Consider the following 14,571-nt stretch of genomic DNA (forward strand, 5'->3'; position numbering starts at 1 on the left):
GTTCCCTTGACATAGATTTTTCGCTGCTACGGAAATGAGCCGCGCTAATACGAGCTGCGCGACTTCGGCAGATTGGGCGAGAGTTTGGGACATGTTTAGAGGCTCAATCATGCTTCGATGATGCATGTCAACAGACGAGAGCATGCTCGGGCTATTCTTTGCACTGTCTTTGGCTGCACAAGGAGCCATCCCAATCCTTATAGGGAGATATAGCATCTGTCAATAGCTGTGCAGATGCACGAGTGATAAACAAAGAACAGAAGTGTTTCACGAGGGGCCGATAGCTAGTGGTGTTATTTGAGACCGCCAGTCGGCGACAGTCGGTGTCGCCGACAGTGGCCGCCATGTCGCCGCCGTCGGTGTCCCGTGCGTATATTGGTGATGTTAGAGGGTCCCCCGCGAAACAGGTGATTTCTCTAGTTAAATCGTCATTTTGGTGGGTCCGAACTGCAGATTTTGGACAACTCAAATATTTACATAGGTAACTATCTCTAACTTCTCTAAGGCTAGCTATCGTACTTAAATGGTAATAGGGGTCTCTAGTTTTCTTTATTAGCATAGTATGCGTAGTATACTGCGTAAGCATAAGGGTCGTCGTATAAGAGCGTAGGCTGCTCCGAAGGGCGGTATAGTTAAGAAGGCTAATATAGTTAAGAAGGCTAGAAATTAGAGGGTTAAGAGAAGGAAGTTAGAGGTGCTAAGCTCTGTTGTATTAAGCTCGAGAACTACTATAAATAGCGAAGGTTTTAAGGCACTAGTGCCGGTGTCAAAGACAGAAGTTATTCTATAGATAAGCTATTAAAGACTACTAAAAAGGGGAGATATAGTAACTGCTACGAGGGCTACATTTGTTAATATATTAGTAACTAGATTAGAGGTTATAATGGCGACTAGATTAGAGGTTGTAATGGCGACATTAGAGGGTCTAGAATTGGCGACTAAATTAGCGAGGAATAAATGCCTATAGGGGTCGGTGTTTGTTATTTTAAAGGGGATTAAGAAGGTACTCTAGAAGGCCGCTTACGAGGAGTCCTCTAAGGCTAAACCTAATGTAATGGTCGAGGAGGTAGAGGCATAGCTTATATATTATAGAAAACAAGAGACTCTATTAGAAGGTCCTCTACTTTGTCGTTATTTATGTCCTACTAACTAACCGGTTTATCTAAGGGGGTTATAAACTGCTTAAGTTGCGCTAGTCGAAGTCGTTTTCTCTACTTACTATCTGCCTCTACAATTTCTCGCCGTTGTTTAGCCCTCTATTTCTATCGTTTCTTAAGGATAGGATTACGTCGAAGGGCTCTTAAGTTGCGATAAATGCTAATAAGCTAGCTAGTCTTATTACTCAAGAGCTTATTACGGAACTTGTTCTAAATAAAATTCATGCTCGAGAAGGCGCGTTTAGAGGGTACTAAGTTCGTAGGTATATGTGCTAGCCGAATAGCGAGTTAAGCAATAAAAGGGACTTTAGATCGAATTAGTATCTAAAATGATCGCTAATCGTTCGGTTCCTAGACCGAGGGTCGACTAAAGGTGCGTCCTCTACGCTTAATAAAATAAGTAAATTCGTTAAGGAACTAGTTATACTTATCTAGCGTACTAGCAGTAACATGCCTCTTAAAGAAACGATAAGTTACTTCCTTCTCGTCGCTTAAGAAGGTGCTATATGCTAACGGGGTATAATAGTTAAGCGTAAAGGCTGCCTAGTAGATATTAGTGGTTTAAACCTTAAAGCGCTCGTTAAAGGCCTTTAAGATCTGCGGTTTGTAGAGGAGGCCTTTAGTAGCAACTAGGTTAGCTCTAATGTCTCGCTATCGAGGTATTACTATGCCGACAGTTAAGCGGTCTACTTCTAAAGTAATTTAAGTATCGTGTAGAGGCTTAAGTAGCGTACGCAATAGACGAGCCTTTCGCTAAAAGCTTAGCGATTTAAGTAAGGCTCTAACCTTCCTTCTACCCTCGGATCTAAGTAAGTCTACGCGCTCTATAAACGACGGCGAGCTTAGAGTGCTAATGTTATTAGTAAGTGTATTAGGAGTAGCGTATTTACTGCCCTATCGAGTTAAGACTAACTTAGCTAGAGCCTTAATGCTAATACTGTCGCGATCTGCCTAATAGCATAGATTTGCCTAAACTTTTAGCGAGTTCCTTATAAAGTTGTTTACTTCTACTACCTCCTTCGCTACTAATGCATAATAGTCAATTTTAAGAAGGTTACCGACGACGAGCTATATACTATACGAGTCGTAGAGGACGTAGAACATATGGCCGGTGTTAGGGTCGCTTTAGATTAGTCGATAGAGACTTCTCTATGTTTTATAGGTATCTATATAATGGCTATTCTAAGCAGCAAGGCCGCCGGTCTCTTTAGTAAGTGCTAGAACTCTTTGTTTAATTAGATCCTTAAGATAATTAGCACCTTAAGTTATAGGACCGCTATTGACGCATTTAATGTAGAACAACTACCTATCGCTAGTATTAATAGAGATGTTAACTATCCTAGCCCTGTTCACCGATATAGATTCGTCGCTAATAGTATTAAGGTAAGGATCCTTAGTTTCCTTTAAGTGGTGCGTATTAATAACTCGCTAAACCTAGTCTTTAACGTCCTTATTATAGATATTAAGGAGCTTTGTAGATAGCTTCTATCGAGTTAGTAACTAGAAGTTAGGTCTTAGAGCCTTAATAAACTCGCTAAAAGTAACTAATCTCTCGAGGGTGCTAAAGGGTAACCTAGACTCGAACATTGCTATAGCGTATAGCTTCGTAAGTTCCTTCTTATTAATAGGCATTAGCGCCTTACCGACGATACTTTAGAAGAGATCTAGATGCTTCTTATAGCTTATTCTTATAATCTTAGCTATAGCTATAGCGCGGCAGGTATTGTCGTCCCTATCTCTATGTTTTATAAGGTCCTAAGCATGCGAGATAAATAGCTAACACTCCTTTAGGTACGTAATCTTCTAATCTGTCTTATCTCGTAATATGCTCTTATCCCTGCACCAATTATAGAGCATTAACCTCGATTTTAATAACCCTCCCTCCTGCTCGGTAAATTAATTAGACGTATAGCATTAGCCGGTCCCTATAGCTAGAACAACAGTTACTATAAGATCTAAGTTACTTAAGAGGGAGGGGAAACCGGCAGTTTTTAGAGCCTTAATACGCTACTAACGTTAGCTAAGAGCTCTATACGATGAACGAGACCGACGGTCGTCGATAGTCGGTCTAATATTGGTGCTTAGGCCGACAAAAGCAGACCGACTGTCGCCGACTCGTCGCCGCCGTCGGTCATAACACCGCTACCGATAGCAGTCCGACCGCAGAGACTAAAGGCAGCCAAGAAAGCTTAAGCCAGCTTTAGACGAACCTTAGCAGAATTGGTGCAGATCGAGGCCGAGTCAGTTATCTGAAACTCGCTCAACAACCCTCTACACACAAGACAGCGACGACGAGCACATGTTGTGCGATGCTGGTGGCCATCACGAGGGTGATACAGCAGTGGTAGGCGACGGGTAAGCAGCATGACTGCCTGCAGCATGTGTCCAGGCTGTGCAAGCAACGATGGAGCGAGCGGCGCAAACAGATTGCAGGCATCTCCAACCCCATCCAGCCCACCCCGGTCTTAGACATGGCGCCATCCTTTATTTTCTGCGCCTCTCTCGGCCTTTCTGTTCCCAGCCCTGCGTGTTTCTCTCTTCTCCCTCTCTCTCCCACCTTCTCTCTCTATACATACACCCCACAATCATTTAGCATCACACAATTGGCACGAGCATTGATTGCAGCAAACGACCGTTTCATACCGGCCTCGATATAGAAATAGGAAAACAACGCTTCTAAGCCACCTTCGGTTCCCCTTGGCACCGTCCGCCAGCCTTACTCGATATTATCTTTTGCTGCTCTTCCCGGCACACACACCTTCACATCCTAAGCTAGACTCGCCAGCAGGACACACACACGACAAGATGCGCTTCTCGACATTCATCACCCTTGCCGCAGCACCGCTGTTGGCCCTCGCTGCTCCCCAGCAACAACAACAACAACAACCAGAACAGGACACACCGCTGATTACCGCCACACCCGAGAGCAACATCGTCGCACCTCTGCCCACACAAACTGTAGCTCCTGGCGCTGCCTGGAATGACGACGCTGCCAATGTCCAACTAGAGTAAGCATTTCTCCTCTCCTGTACCAGCCGGAAACACTTTACTAACACATCATCAGACTCCGCCAGGCCATCGACCTTCTGGCCACACAAGCAGCAACACAAGTCCCCGTCACCCAAGATTACTGGATTGCCGACCATTGGGACTCTGCTCAAAGCACTGAGATCTGGACAGAGGTCAAATACACCCAGACCTTCGTGACACACCCTGGACAATGGACCACCGCTGGCGCTGGTTCTGTCGGTCTCGGTACACACACAGGCGAGATTGGTGTTGCAAAGGCCGCAACCGGTGCAGCTGCTTCAGTCATGCCGCAAGGCTCGCTGTTCACCGCCGTACTGGGTCTGGCTGGTGTTGCTGCCGGTATGGGCGTTGTCTTCCTGTAGTCGTCCGCGACGGACGTCATGGGCTGCACGCCTTGTTCTTTTCCTCTCTCTCGCGTGGCTCGACGCTGTCAGCTTCCATGGTTGACGATGCGCTCGATCATGTCTTGACACATGGCCGTCTGACACTCGACGCGTGGCACATGTCATCAGGCCACCAATCTCTTCGGGCAACACCTCGCTCCACCTACATACATCTCTACGGGCAACCAATACAACATACCCATGGCCAACCCATCCACCGCCGCCCATCTCTTCCACCTTTGGATATCGCATAGCATTGCAAGGAGTTTCTCTTCCGTTCTTTCTCTTCGAATCGGACACACAAACACGCATAAACCCCTCTTCTCACATACCAAACCACGCCTCCTCACTGTACATAATCAACCCTTGTACAGTATAATTACACCCAAACATCGCCGTCAGCTTCGAACCCTCCATAGTCCATGCATCGCCGTGCGCAAAACGCGTGCTTGAGACAAATACATACACCGCACATAGACATGTCCTCTTGTTCTCTCTGTTTCTTGTTTAGAATCACACTCACCGATATACCAAATTTTGAAATTACTGCTACTGCTACCTTTTCAAGTGTCATGTTCTCCTTTTCTCTGCCTTTCTTCTGTCCTTGTTTTACTGTAATATTCCAAACTATGCATTCACGTTGCACCGATGGGTCATATTCTCGGTTTACTCTCGTGTCCACTCGACTTCGTTGCACATCTGCGCCTCAAATGTTTTACCGATTAAGTCTTGAACAGTCTTCAATCGAGTGGCATGTCAGACACAACGCTGTTCACGGGTATGGACGGAATGTAGATTATGTTAGGAAGAGAGCGATATCAATTTCTTAAGAATAGAAAGTATCAAGATAATACAGCAAGAAGAAAACCACCCGGCTGCAAACAAGAAGGACGTCTTAGCAAAAATGATGAGAACACTACAGCCACCTGCTTCAACTAGCAAGCAGAAATAGGCCGAATATCGCCGTCCAGCCGAGTATCGTCCACGTTTCCGGCGTCGGCAGTAGAGGAGAAGCACCACTCGATTTGCTTGGTCCGCCAGTGGCAGCTGGGTACAGCGTTTGGTTGACGGTGCAGTATTCATCATACATGAAGAAGTAACTCTTGCCTGGGTCCTTCATTCCCATGCGTTGTGGGTCAATGCCCTGAGTAGGATAGTCTGGAATTTGGCAAGTGCGATTGCGCCAGACCTCGCCTCCGCAAGCAGCATTCCATTGGCTCTCTCGTGTTGCGTTACTCGAGTTGAAGTAGGCCTTCACGTAGCTGACTGTAAGGACAGCATCTTGAGCTGGTGGACCACCGCTCCAACCAGCATTGCCTGTGGACCAGTGATTTAACATCATAGTTCCGGGAGCATCGGGAGCATCGCCGTCGAAAGCGTTCTCGAACTCTGAGAGTGGTTTACCGTCGGCGAAGAAAACGATGCGTTCTGGTGTCCAGTCGAAGCGATACTCGTGATAGCCTTCGCTGGGTTGAAAGGGCAGAGTCTCGAGGCGGTAAGTGCTTGTGTTGATGGCATTGTAGTTTGCACTCGCAGAGGCTGGCGATTGGATAACGAGATTTATGGGAGACAAGCCGTTGGCGGACTCGTAATTGGCTTGCCGGCTGAGATATTCCATGTCGATTTCCTGTGAGTCATTGCGGTACTATCATGCATGTCAGCCAAAAGTCATGCTCACTGAAGGAGTGGACGAACGCACCCAGAAGAACGCGGCACAGGTGCCCGGAACATCGCTCATCTTCATGGCAACTCTGAAGCTCCCATATCGCATGTCCCGGCGTAGACTGTTGATTTCGCCGGTCCGAACCATCTGGTCACCGACGGGTCCAAGTAGATCTTGCTGATTTCTGACCCAGACCTGAAGACCAGGGGCGCCGCCCAGCGTTCCATTGCCAGTCCAGTCTTTACGTCTAGATAGTGGGTTTAGGACAACATTGTCGATCTCAGCAGCTTTACCGAAGGGACCTCTGGCGACTAAGGGTGAGATATTGTATGCTTGTACGGCCCAACCAACGGCATCCGAGGCGGGTACATCAATACTGTCAGGTAGGTTGTAAAGATGTAGGAAGTCGGTTTCCAGGAGGTCGGTGAAGAGGGCGAAGGGACTTGAAGAGCTGGTAGCGTTGATTGTGTAGCCACACTCGCAGCGTGGATGGTTGTGTTCTGACAGTCGAGCGCACAAGTCAGCAAAGATTCCGAGGTGATAGCATGAGGCATGCTGCTGGCCGCAAGCACTGAGACGTGCTATACGATGCGAACGAGCATTACTCTAAAGGAATCTCCACACACCATTGACAGCACGGGCAAAGCCTGTCATGAGTGCGCCTGCAACGAGAATAGAGGGTAAAAGAAAGTATATCTTCATGGTGATGATGATCGGAGTAATATCCCGTTTACGATGAATCAAAGTGCGCAAAGGAGATGGAGCGTAGGAGATGCATGAGCGAGAGAATCTTGATCAACCATTTTCACATTCGGGAGGAAGTGACGATTTGTATCGCGGTGAAGCTCCATGACGAGTCAGCGGACAGCTCTTTCCCGCCATTGTTGTCGTTCTCGAGGGGTTTGCGCGACCTCACTGCAGGCAAGGACGATCGACAAGACTCACAAGTTCTTGACAGCCTACCCCTCCAAAGGATTGTTCGGCACTGTCACCTCCCTAGAGGCATTGTTCCTTGACGTTTCAGTGGTCAATGCAAGAGACCACAGGCCTTGCGTTACGGCACTTTGCCCGAACCAGAATAGCTGGGTTGTAGGGCCTGGCAGATAGTTGTATCTGTTTGCTGCTGAACGGGTAGCTGGGAGAAAGGGTCTGAGGTCGCACTGTCGATCCGGAATGCAGGGCCAGGGCTTGGGAGCCTACGTGTCTCAGGCTGTTACTGTGTAACCTCAAGATGCGGAACCATTGGTGAAGAGAAGAAGAACAAAGGGGACTCGTACGTGGACCTAACCGACCGATGTATGATAGAGCCTCTTGACTGCAGAAAGAGATGCAGTAAATCGTCCCGTCCGTCAGACCCTCCTTTCTCAATCTCTGGCCTGCCTTGCCGGCTTTGAGAACTACACACCCCATATGCGCCTTCGCAATGAACTGAATACGAAGCAGAACAGAAAGCAACAATCGTCCGTGATTCATTTCCCATGCCTGGCTCCATCCCTGCCAGCTTCTTCAAAGCGTGACCAACGCCAGAAAAACGCCTTTGTGCCTTTTGAGGTCTGAGCAGCCGAGGGAGCGGTATTTGGCGTCGAGCTTCCAACCATTTCGCTATTGCTACTGTTGACTACCTGGCAGTAGCTTTGGCGATCTTGACATCCATACACATCTATTCCTTCGGCGCGTTTCCTGGGGCGTTCCTCGCCTCTTCGGCCGCGATGTTTCATTCAATCTGACCTGGCTGCTGCTCAACATCGGTCTTCGGTGCTTGATACAACACTGACGTGAACGGCGTCGATACTGAATTTTGATACTGGTGTTCATGCATCTGTTCTTTCTGAACATAGCATGACTTGATTCACGTGCGACTCACAAGAATCCCGACTCGGAAAGCAACCTATATCGACTCAGCATGATGCTCGTCTTGTGTTGTCAGTAGGACTTACCGGGCAATCTTCTCGTCTTCCCTTTCTCTGGGCTCGACTGCCAAACTGCGGTCGTACATCTCATGCACGTCGCCCGCCGTTTGCATATTTGTGAGAATGTAGTCCTGAAGCTCCGGAACAGGCTGCAGTGGGTAGGGAACGTTCTGGTACTGTTGAATGTCGCGAATAACCTCCGCGGTCTTACTACGCTTGGCGAAATTGATGAGGTTGGTCTTCTTGATGACTGAAGGGATACCATCCTCGATGAAAGTCAAATCAGTCAGATAGACACCTTTAATTATGTTAGCATCGGTTGTGACAGTTCTTAGATTGAGACATACCAAAGAATGGGATACAAGGAGGGTTTGCCTTGTGCAAAGTCTCTCTGTAGTCCGAAAAGTTCTTGGTACTGCCCATCAACTTGCGCATGACCTCCAATACTGCTTGAGTCTTTTGATTGACCTGAGCCCAGGTTCGACCTAGACGATGAATGGGTGCTGTGCCCAACGCCGATATGATCGATGTAAGAGTGGAGAAGTTGTTTAGTTGTCGACATTTCTATCGAACGTTAGTGTTGAACATCCCCGAAGTTGTACTAATGAAACTCACATCTGCAACTGCCACAAAATGTTTGATGACGATGACACGCCTCTTAACGTCGGCTTGTGTGAGGATCATTTGAGCAACCCAGTTAGTGAGCTGGTTGGAATGCAGAATCAGAGCCTTGACATTAGCAGCCGGGTCAGGCTCATTAGGCTGGAGCTTCTTTTGCCATGTCTTGTTAAGACATTCAGTGGGCTTGATCTTGCAGTACAATCTTGACTCAATGATAGTGAGTTGTCTGGCGAACTCCAAGGCATCAATGTCAAGGAATTTCAGCTTCTTGATGTTCTTCGGTATGATTGGTGTAGGAGTCTTCTCTGAGTTCAGCGTCAAGACCAATCGCTTTCCAGGAGCATCCTGTCCACGCATTCGCTGCTCGATGGCAGTCATCAAGGGACCAGCGCCAGGAGTGCTACCCGAAGCAACGGTCTCTTTCGCAAACGAGTACACTCTCTGCATGAGCTGCTGATTCACTTCGCTATTCTCTTCCATCCAGTAGTTGTCAAACCAACTCTTGAGGATGTTGACCACACGGAACCGGATAGGTTTTTGCTTCTTGTTGACCCAAGTCTCGAGATCATGGGGATTCAAGCCGTATGGGGGCTGCACATTCCATCTCTTGACCAGCATCTCGAACAATTCACTTGCAGATGTGAAGGAACGGTAGGTCAGCAGGAACGTATTGTTGAATGGCGAGTCCAATCGGTCGTGTCGTGTGAGCTGCTCGACCAGACCTGTGAGTGTTCCACCACGCAGTTGAGCTGGGTGAACCTTGTTGTCGTAAGCGATCTCGCCTTCGTGATCTAGCTTTAAGAAATCGGGGACATCTTCCTGTTGTATCGGTGCAGGCATCTCACCAAAGAAGCGCTTCAGTTTTGAATTGTCAGCAAGACGTGGAGTTTCGACAGTCGGCTCGGGGCCGTCGACGAAGCTCTTTGCTGGACCCAGACCATTAGGCTTGCCTCTCAAGGTCGATACACCTCGTGGCTCCTCGGGATATGAGTTGTTGGCGTTGTGATGGTCTTCGTTCGGCATTGCAGCGGAATCCTGTGGCATCATTTCCGCCAATAGTTGGAGAGAGAACTGCAATTGACTGGAAGAGTTGTCGAGCTCGCGCGAAACGATTTTGACATGAGTGATGCGTTCTTCGAGCGAACTGCCGCGATGATCAGACCACTCGTCACTCAGAGGACTAGCAACAGTCTGGCAGGCAAGGACCAACTCTGAAGCATTGTCGTAGAACTTCTGCTTCTGTGTACTGAAATCGATAATCTGAGGGTTCTTGAAGGTAGACCCAAGCGGTGCCAGATTGATGCTTTCAACTACTGCAAAGTATGGACGGCAGGCTTCAATGACTCTAGTGGCGTCCTGGGAGATCAACTGGCTGGCCTTTTTGTGTTTCTTGGGTGTAACCAATTTGTCATCGAACGCGAGATGCTTGTCCAGGCGGCGGATACTGATGGAGACGTTCTTTCTCATATCATCCATGCGTTCCAGCAGGGTCTGGTCGAGACGCGCAGAAGGCTCGATAAGGGTATCTGTGTCTTGCTGTAGGAAGGGCTGTGATGCAGCGGAAGGGTCGCCCAGGACCAACCCGTTGTTCTGCCAGCTCGCACCTGATCGGATGCCTGATACAAAGCCAGGAGTAAGACGTGGGATCTCTTCGCCCCGTTGCTGGCGCGCAACCTCAACATACCCATAGACACCATGAAGCAAGCCTTCTGCCTCCTGCAAGCACTTGGAGTATGAATCCGGAGTTGTAAAATCTGCTGCAGCGAAATGAGAGGACAGAACCAGTTTGGAGAAGCTAGACATCATCTCTCTGAAATGTGGGTACAAAGCTTTGTTGGTCGAGATGATTGAAGGATTGCCGGAATGGTTGTCAGTGGTACCAGAGCCGGCGGCGAGCAACAGACGAAGGTGATCTGATATGTCCTCGGCTCTTTTGACAAACTCTCCCTTGTAGCTGTTGTCGATCGATTCGCGGTAACGCTGGACGGCTCGGCGCATGTCCTCAACCAGAGTATTCCAAGTAAGCAGAACGGTCTGAGAGTCGTCGAAACAGCGACGCGAAATGGCTAGACCGTCCTTTTGTGCGGGTGTCATGGGACTGTTGATGAAGGATGTCATGCCGATACCGTTGGGCATGTTGGGCATGTTGGCTTGATTGAGATAGGCGGAGTTGGACATGTCGGCGACATTGGTGCGTGATCTAGTCAGAGGAGAGGAAGTCCTGAGCGATTCGGACGAAGTTGCGGGAGAGAGGGCGTTCGAGACATACGAGCCTCGATTGCGCTAGAAGAAGGTAGAGGTTAGAGAAGGTGGTCCTTTGTCTGTAGGACAAGACATCACTCACCAAAGAAGTTCTCGAGCGGGTCATGTCAGCCTCGCTCGCAGACTCGTAGTCGGCCTCGGACTCGGCACGTTCGTAGCCACGTGCAAGCATCTCGGGCGGAGGACGAGATTGGTCGGGTTGAAGCACGTGGTACTTGTCGTGGGGACCTGGTTCGGACTGCATGGTGGGGTTCTCCAGAGGCAGTTCCATTGTGCTGACACCAGTCAAGGTGTTAAAGTAAAAGAGCCGGCCGTCGGGTGTGGCCTGCGGGATCCAGAAGGCAGCTTCTTCCTGGGTGTCTGGTGCGGAGTCGACATGACGGTAAGAAGACTCGGAGGCCGTGTCGTCCAGATGGGTGTGCGAGTGCGCATGGGGGTCTGACAGATGGGCAGGCAGAGGGGCGACGTCTTGGGGTTGTGCGATGAGCTCGCAGTAGTTGCTGGGAAACCATCCTCGCACGCCGCGAATAATGCCGTCCCACCAGCCACTCTCGAGCTGGGTGATGACCTGGATGATGTCGCCTTGTCGGAAGCTCAGACTGGTGCGATCGTCGGCATCGTAGTCGTACAGTGCACGCACATACATGGTGCCCATTGGAGAGGATGCGAGGCCATTCATGTTGGCATTCACTCTGTGAACACGCCCTTCGGCGTCTCGCGATCTGGGAAGGTCGGTGTCGCGGTGCAAAGTCCCGGAGCCTGTCGAAGCCTGTGATAGAATACGGAGATGGTGTCGGCGCCGAGGGAGCGCTGCGGGAGTGTCTTTGTCTTGTCGTGGAGATCGGCGCGGAGTGAATTCGGTCGAGGCCGGGGCCAGGCGCGAGGGGTCGAGGGTGAGACTTCACTGAGCGGAGACTGACACTCGTTGGCCGTGTAACAGTGACGAGATCGAGGGCGGCGACGGCGCAATGAGGGACTGCGGTAAGAATGAGCGGTGGGCGGTGTGAAAGCACAATGGACACTGCTTCACGATCCACATTCAAGGGTCTAAGTTGGTCGATGTTTTGGCTGAATGGATGCGCGCTTGGGGCTGTTCTGAGAAAGACGCCCGTCCGTGCTGTATTGTACTGGATTCACGACCGCCAGCTCTTTCGTCCAAAGGAATGAACCACGAAATAACAACCAAACACCGACTGTATTCAGCCTGCCTCGGGCAAATGATCGGTTGATGGCCAGCTACTTCTACTGCCAGTTACCAACCCCTCGTTCCCGTTCCCTGACTGCATCTGTTTCGGTTCTGCCTACATTGTCCTCTCACATCTTTCACACACTGTCTTGAAATCTTGACTGGCTGGCCCCTAACCGCCTGCGGGGTTCTTTCACACCTCCCTCGATTATCGTTTTTCACCTTGCACTTGCGCTCTATAGCTGTCTTCTACTATGTTCTCAACATTATACGAACACAGTCCCAGCGTCGAACAAATTGAACTTTGCAGCCATGTATAGAGTCCGTCATCTCCAATGCATCTCTACCTTTCTTTGTCTCCTCGATTAAACAACCAAGTAGTGGCTTTGTCACTTTCATCTCTTGCTGCTTTGGGCCACTGCATCGTCGTTCACCAATAACGGTGCCCCTCTCGGTGTGTGTATACGACTGAGAGATGCTATCAAGCGCATAGAGTATGCTTGTTCGGCGCTTGCAACCGTCACTTTACGATCCCATGGTCAATGTTAGTAGGTGTTAGCTATAGAGTTGCATCAATGGTCTTATGTGAGAGGGCAAAACATTCGAGCTATCAAACAAATTTCTCTGAGTTCTCAATATCATTGTGCATTTTGATAACTAGCAATGCTGACCCTACCAGGTAGGAAGAGTGCGACAATAATGACATACGCTGGATAAGCATACTCCACGCGCTTGATATCGAATCTCCTTCCTGCAATGCACCATTATTGACACTCACGTGGCCCTCGACGCGCCTCGTGCATCTAGCCTAATGCTCTCCTGCCCCTCTCTGCAACGCGGAGTCCAATCACGGACTTTTCATGCATGGTGGCTGGATTCGCATCGCACAACATCTTCAGCACCAACGATGCCTGCTTTTCCGTCGCAAGACTGGACTGCAGTCTACAGGCGAGCATGCTTATAAACAGCCGGTGCGATCCCTCGAGAGCCATGGAAAAGTCGACTGGTCCCCTATATACCTTGTGATGACGGTTACATATCTCTTCGATGACCTAAAGCGCCATAGACTCTCCATCCTGTCGATTTGCAAGTACCACCCTGCCCTTGCTTGATGTATCGATTTGTCCGAGCCGATCAGCCCCTAATTCAAACACCCACCTCACAGCTGCAGCTAGTCCAGCCGCTGTCAATCATCCTGTCAAGAATGCAGTAGACTTCTCGGTCCTGATTTTTGACTTGCCGCCACATCATGTACGTCTACCTAAACATTGCACCTCCGAACACGAGATGCACATCGATACGTGAAGTCATGGAAGATATCAAGAAGAATCTGTCCAGATGTAGCAACTCACCTGTATATTCTGCAAGCTCAAGTACAGTCATTTGTTTCGGACCGGGTACTCTGTAGTACATATCGTTTCTTCATGTGATCCTGTTTGCCTCGAACGGCCGCCTACGTGGAACGGGACTAGGCGGCTGCAGTACAATCGGAGCAGACCTGTGACTATGTGAGATGTGTCGTATTTTTCGAAGCCTTGTGCGATGGAATTAGATGAATGACCATTTATAGGACAAGAATTACAAAACCATTGTCCTTTGCTTTCACATATCGAGATCCGGGTCATGGCAGCCATGAGTCGACGGGCGCATCGCAAGACATTGCTTCTGAATACTCAAACGTCCCCCATGCTTGCAGTCGACATTGCTATGCTTGGAACGCGTGAGAAGCTAGGGAATTCGATCCTCACGCAGTGCTATTCTCACAGAGACCGTAGAATGGTGACCTTCATTGAAGCCAAATCCAGGGGGGTGGGAGAGCGACGTTCCAGTCACGTCTAGGCGAAGCAACGTTTGTTCCTTTGCTCACACCTTCCCGACGCGTAGTGATAAAAAGATCTATCGACCCGATCAATCACCACAAAAGGTGAGGAGATCAGACGTGGCTACCCGGATCGCGAACATCTTCGCGCAGCGAGCCGTACAAACCGTGTGTGCCAATTTCGTGATCCGTTATGAAGTGGAAGGGCACCAGGGCAGTGCCAAATCATCGATCAAAGCGTATCGTGTTGGATAAGCTTCGTCAATACCGAGCCAACTCCAAGCCGCGAGCAGCGAGTCTATGAGCCTACGCTTCCCCTAGAGCCATGCTGGACCAACATCCCGGTCAGGGTGGACGACAAGGTCTTGTCGAAATTGGATCAATGTCCCAGCTTACCAGCACTAGGGGACCGCCGCAAACTTGGGGGATAGCTGCCGCCCAAGACTTAAGATGAAACGACCCCAAGGGTTCAGGAATATTCTAGTGTGGTATACTTATCGATGATGTATGATATGGTGGCCCCTTTTCAGCGCTGATGAC

The 14,571-nt window shown here is 49.3% G+C and overlaps 3 protein-coding genes across 3 annotated transcripts; 1 reads left to right on the forward strand and 2 right to left on the reverse strand.

Annotated features, from left to right (window-relative positions):
* The first annotated feature begins 3,856 nt into the window (after positions 1–3,856).
* On the forward strand, positions 3,857–4,771 carry M438DRAFT_84629 (uncharacterized protein). The gene is made up of 2 exons (XM_029910354.1): positions 3,857–4,165; positions 4,222–4,771. Exons 1-2 carry the CDS (start codon positions 3,963–3,965, stop codon positions 4,547–4,549), a joined length of 531 nt encoding a protein of 176 aa, XP_029764655.1. The 5' UTR covers positions 3,857–3,962; the 3' UTR covers positions 4,550–4,771.
* A 679-nt stretch (positions 4,772–5,450) lies between these two features.
* On the reverse strand, positions 5,451–7,094 carry M438DRAFT_84648 (concanavalin A-like lectin/glucanase). Its single transcript, XM_029910355.1, has 3 exons — positions 6,860–7,094; positions 6,270–6,733; positions 5,451–6,215 (listed from the first exon to the last, which is right to left on the reverse strand). The coding sequence occupies exons 1-3, from the start codon at positions 6,933–6,935 to the stop codon at positions 5,502–5,504; spliced, it is 1,254 nt and encodes a 417-aa protein (XP_029764656.1). The 5' UTR covers positions 6,936–7,094; the 3' UTR covers positions 5,451–5,501.
* A 999-nt stretch (positions 7,095–8,093) lies between these two features.
* Positions 8,094–11,705, reverse strand: M438DRAFT_331380 (guanine-nucleotide dissociation stimulator CDC25; the record flags this gene model as incomplete). The annotated part of the gene is made up of 5 exons (XM_029903400.1): positions 8,094–8,121; positions 8,171–8,441; positions 8,491–8,707; positions 8,759–11,047; positions 11,109–11,705. The coding sequence occupies 5 exons, from the start codon at positions 11,703–11,705 to the stop codon at positions 8,094–8,096; spliced, it is 3,402 nt and encodes a 1,133-aa protein (XP_029764657.1).
* Positions 11,706–14,571: the final 2,866 nt, after the last annotated feature.

Source organism: Aureobasidium pullulans, assembly GCF_000721785.1.
Source record: "Aureobasidium pullulans EXF-150 unplaced genomic scaffold scaffold_2, whole genome shotgun sequence".
NCBI classification, from domain to species: domain Eukaryota; kingdom Fungi; phylum Ascomycota; class Dothideomycetes; order Dothideales; family Saccotheciaceae; genus Aureobasidium; species Aureobasidium pullulans.

Bases quoted from the DNA above. Each gene is read 5' to 3' on its own strand.
- M438DRAFT_84629 (XM_029910354.1), top strand. From the start codon at position 3,963: ATGCGCTTCTCGACATTCATCACCCTTGCCGCAGCACCGCTGTTGGCC. The intron at 4,166-4,221 runs GTAAGCATTTCT...ACACATCATCAG, and splicing joins GCTGCCAATGTCCAACTAGA to ACTCCGCCAGGCCATCGACC.
- M438DRAFT_84648 (XM_029910355.1), bottom strand. From the start codon at position 6,935: ATGAAGATATACTTTCTTTTACCCTCTATTCTCGTTGCAGGCGCACTC. The intron at 6,734-6,859 runs GTGTGTGGAGAT...CTCGACTGTCAG, and splicing joins CTTTGCCCGTGCTGTCAATG to AACACAACCATCCACGCTGC. The intron at 6,216-6,269 runs GTGCGTTCGTCC...CATGCATGATAG, and splicing joins CCTGTGCCGCGTTCTTCTGG to TACCGCAATGACTCACAGGA.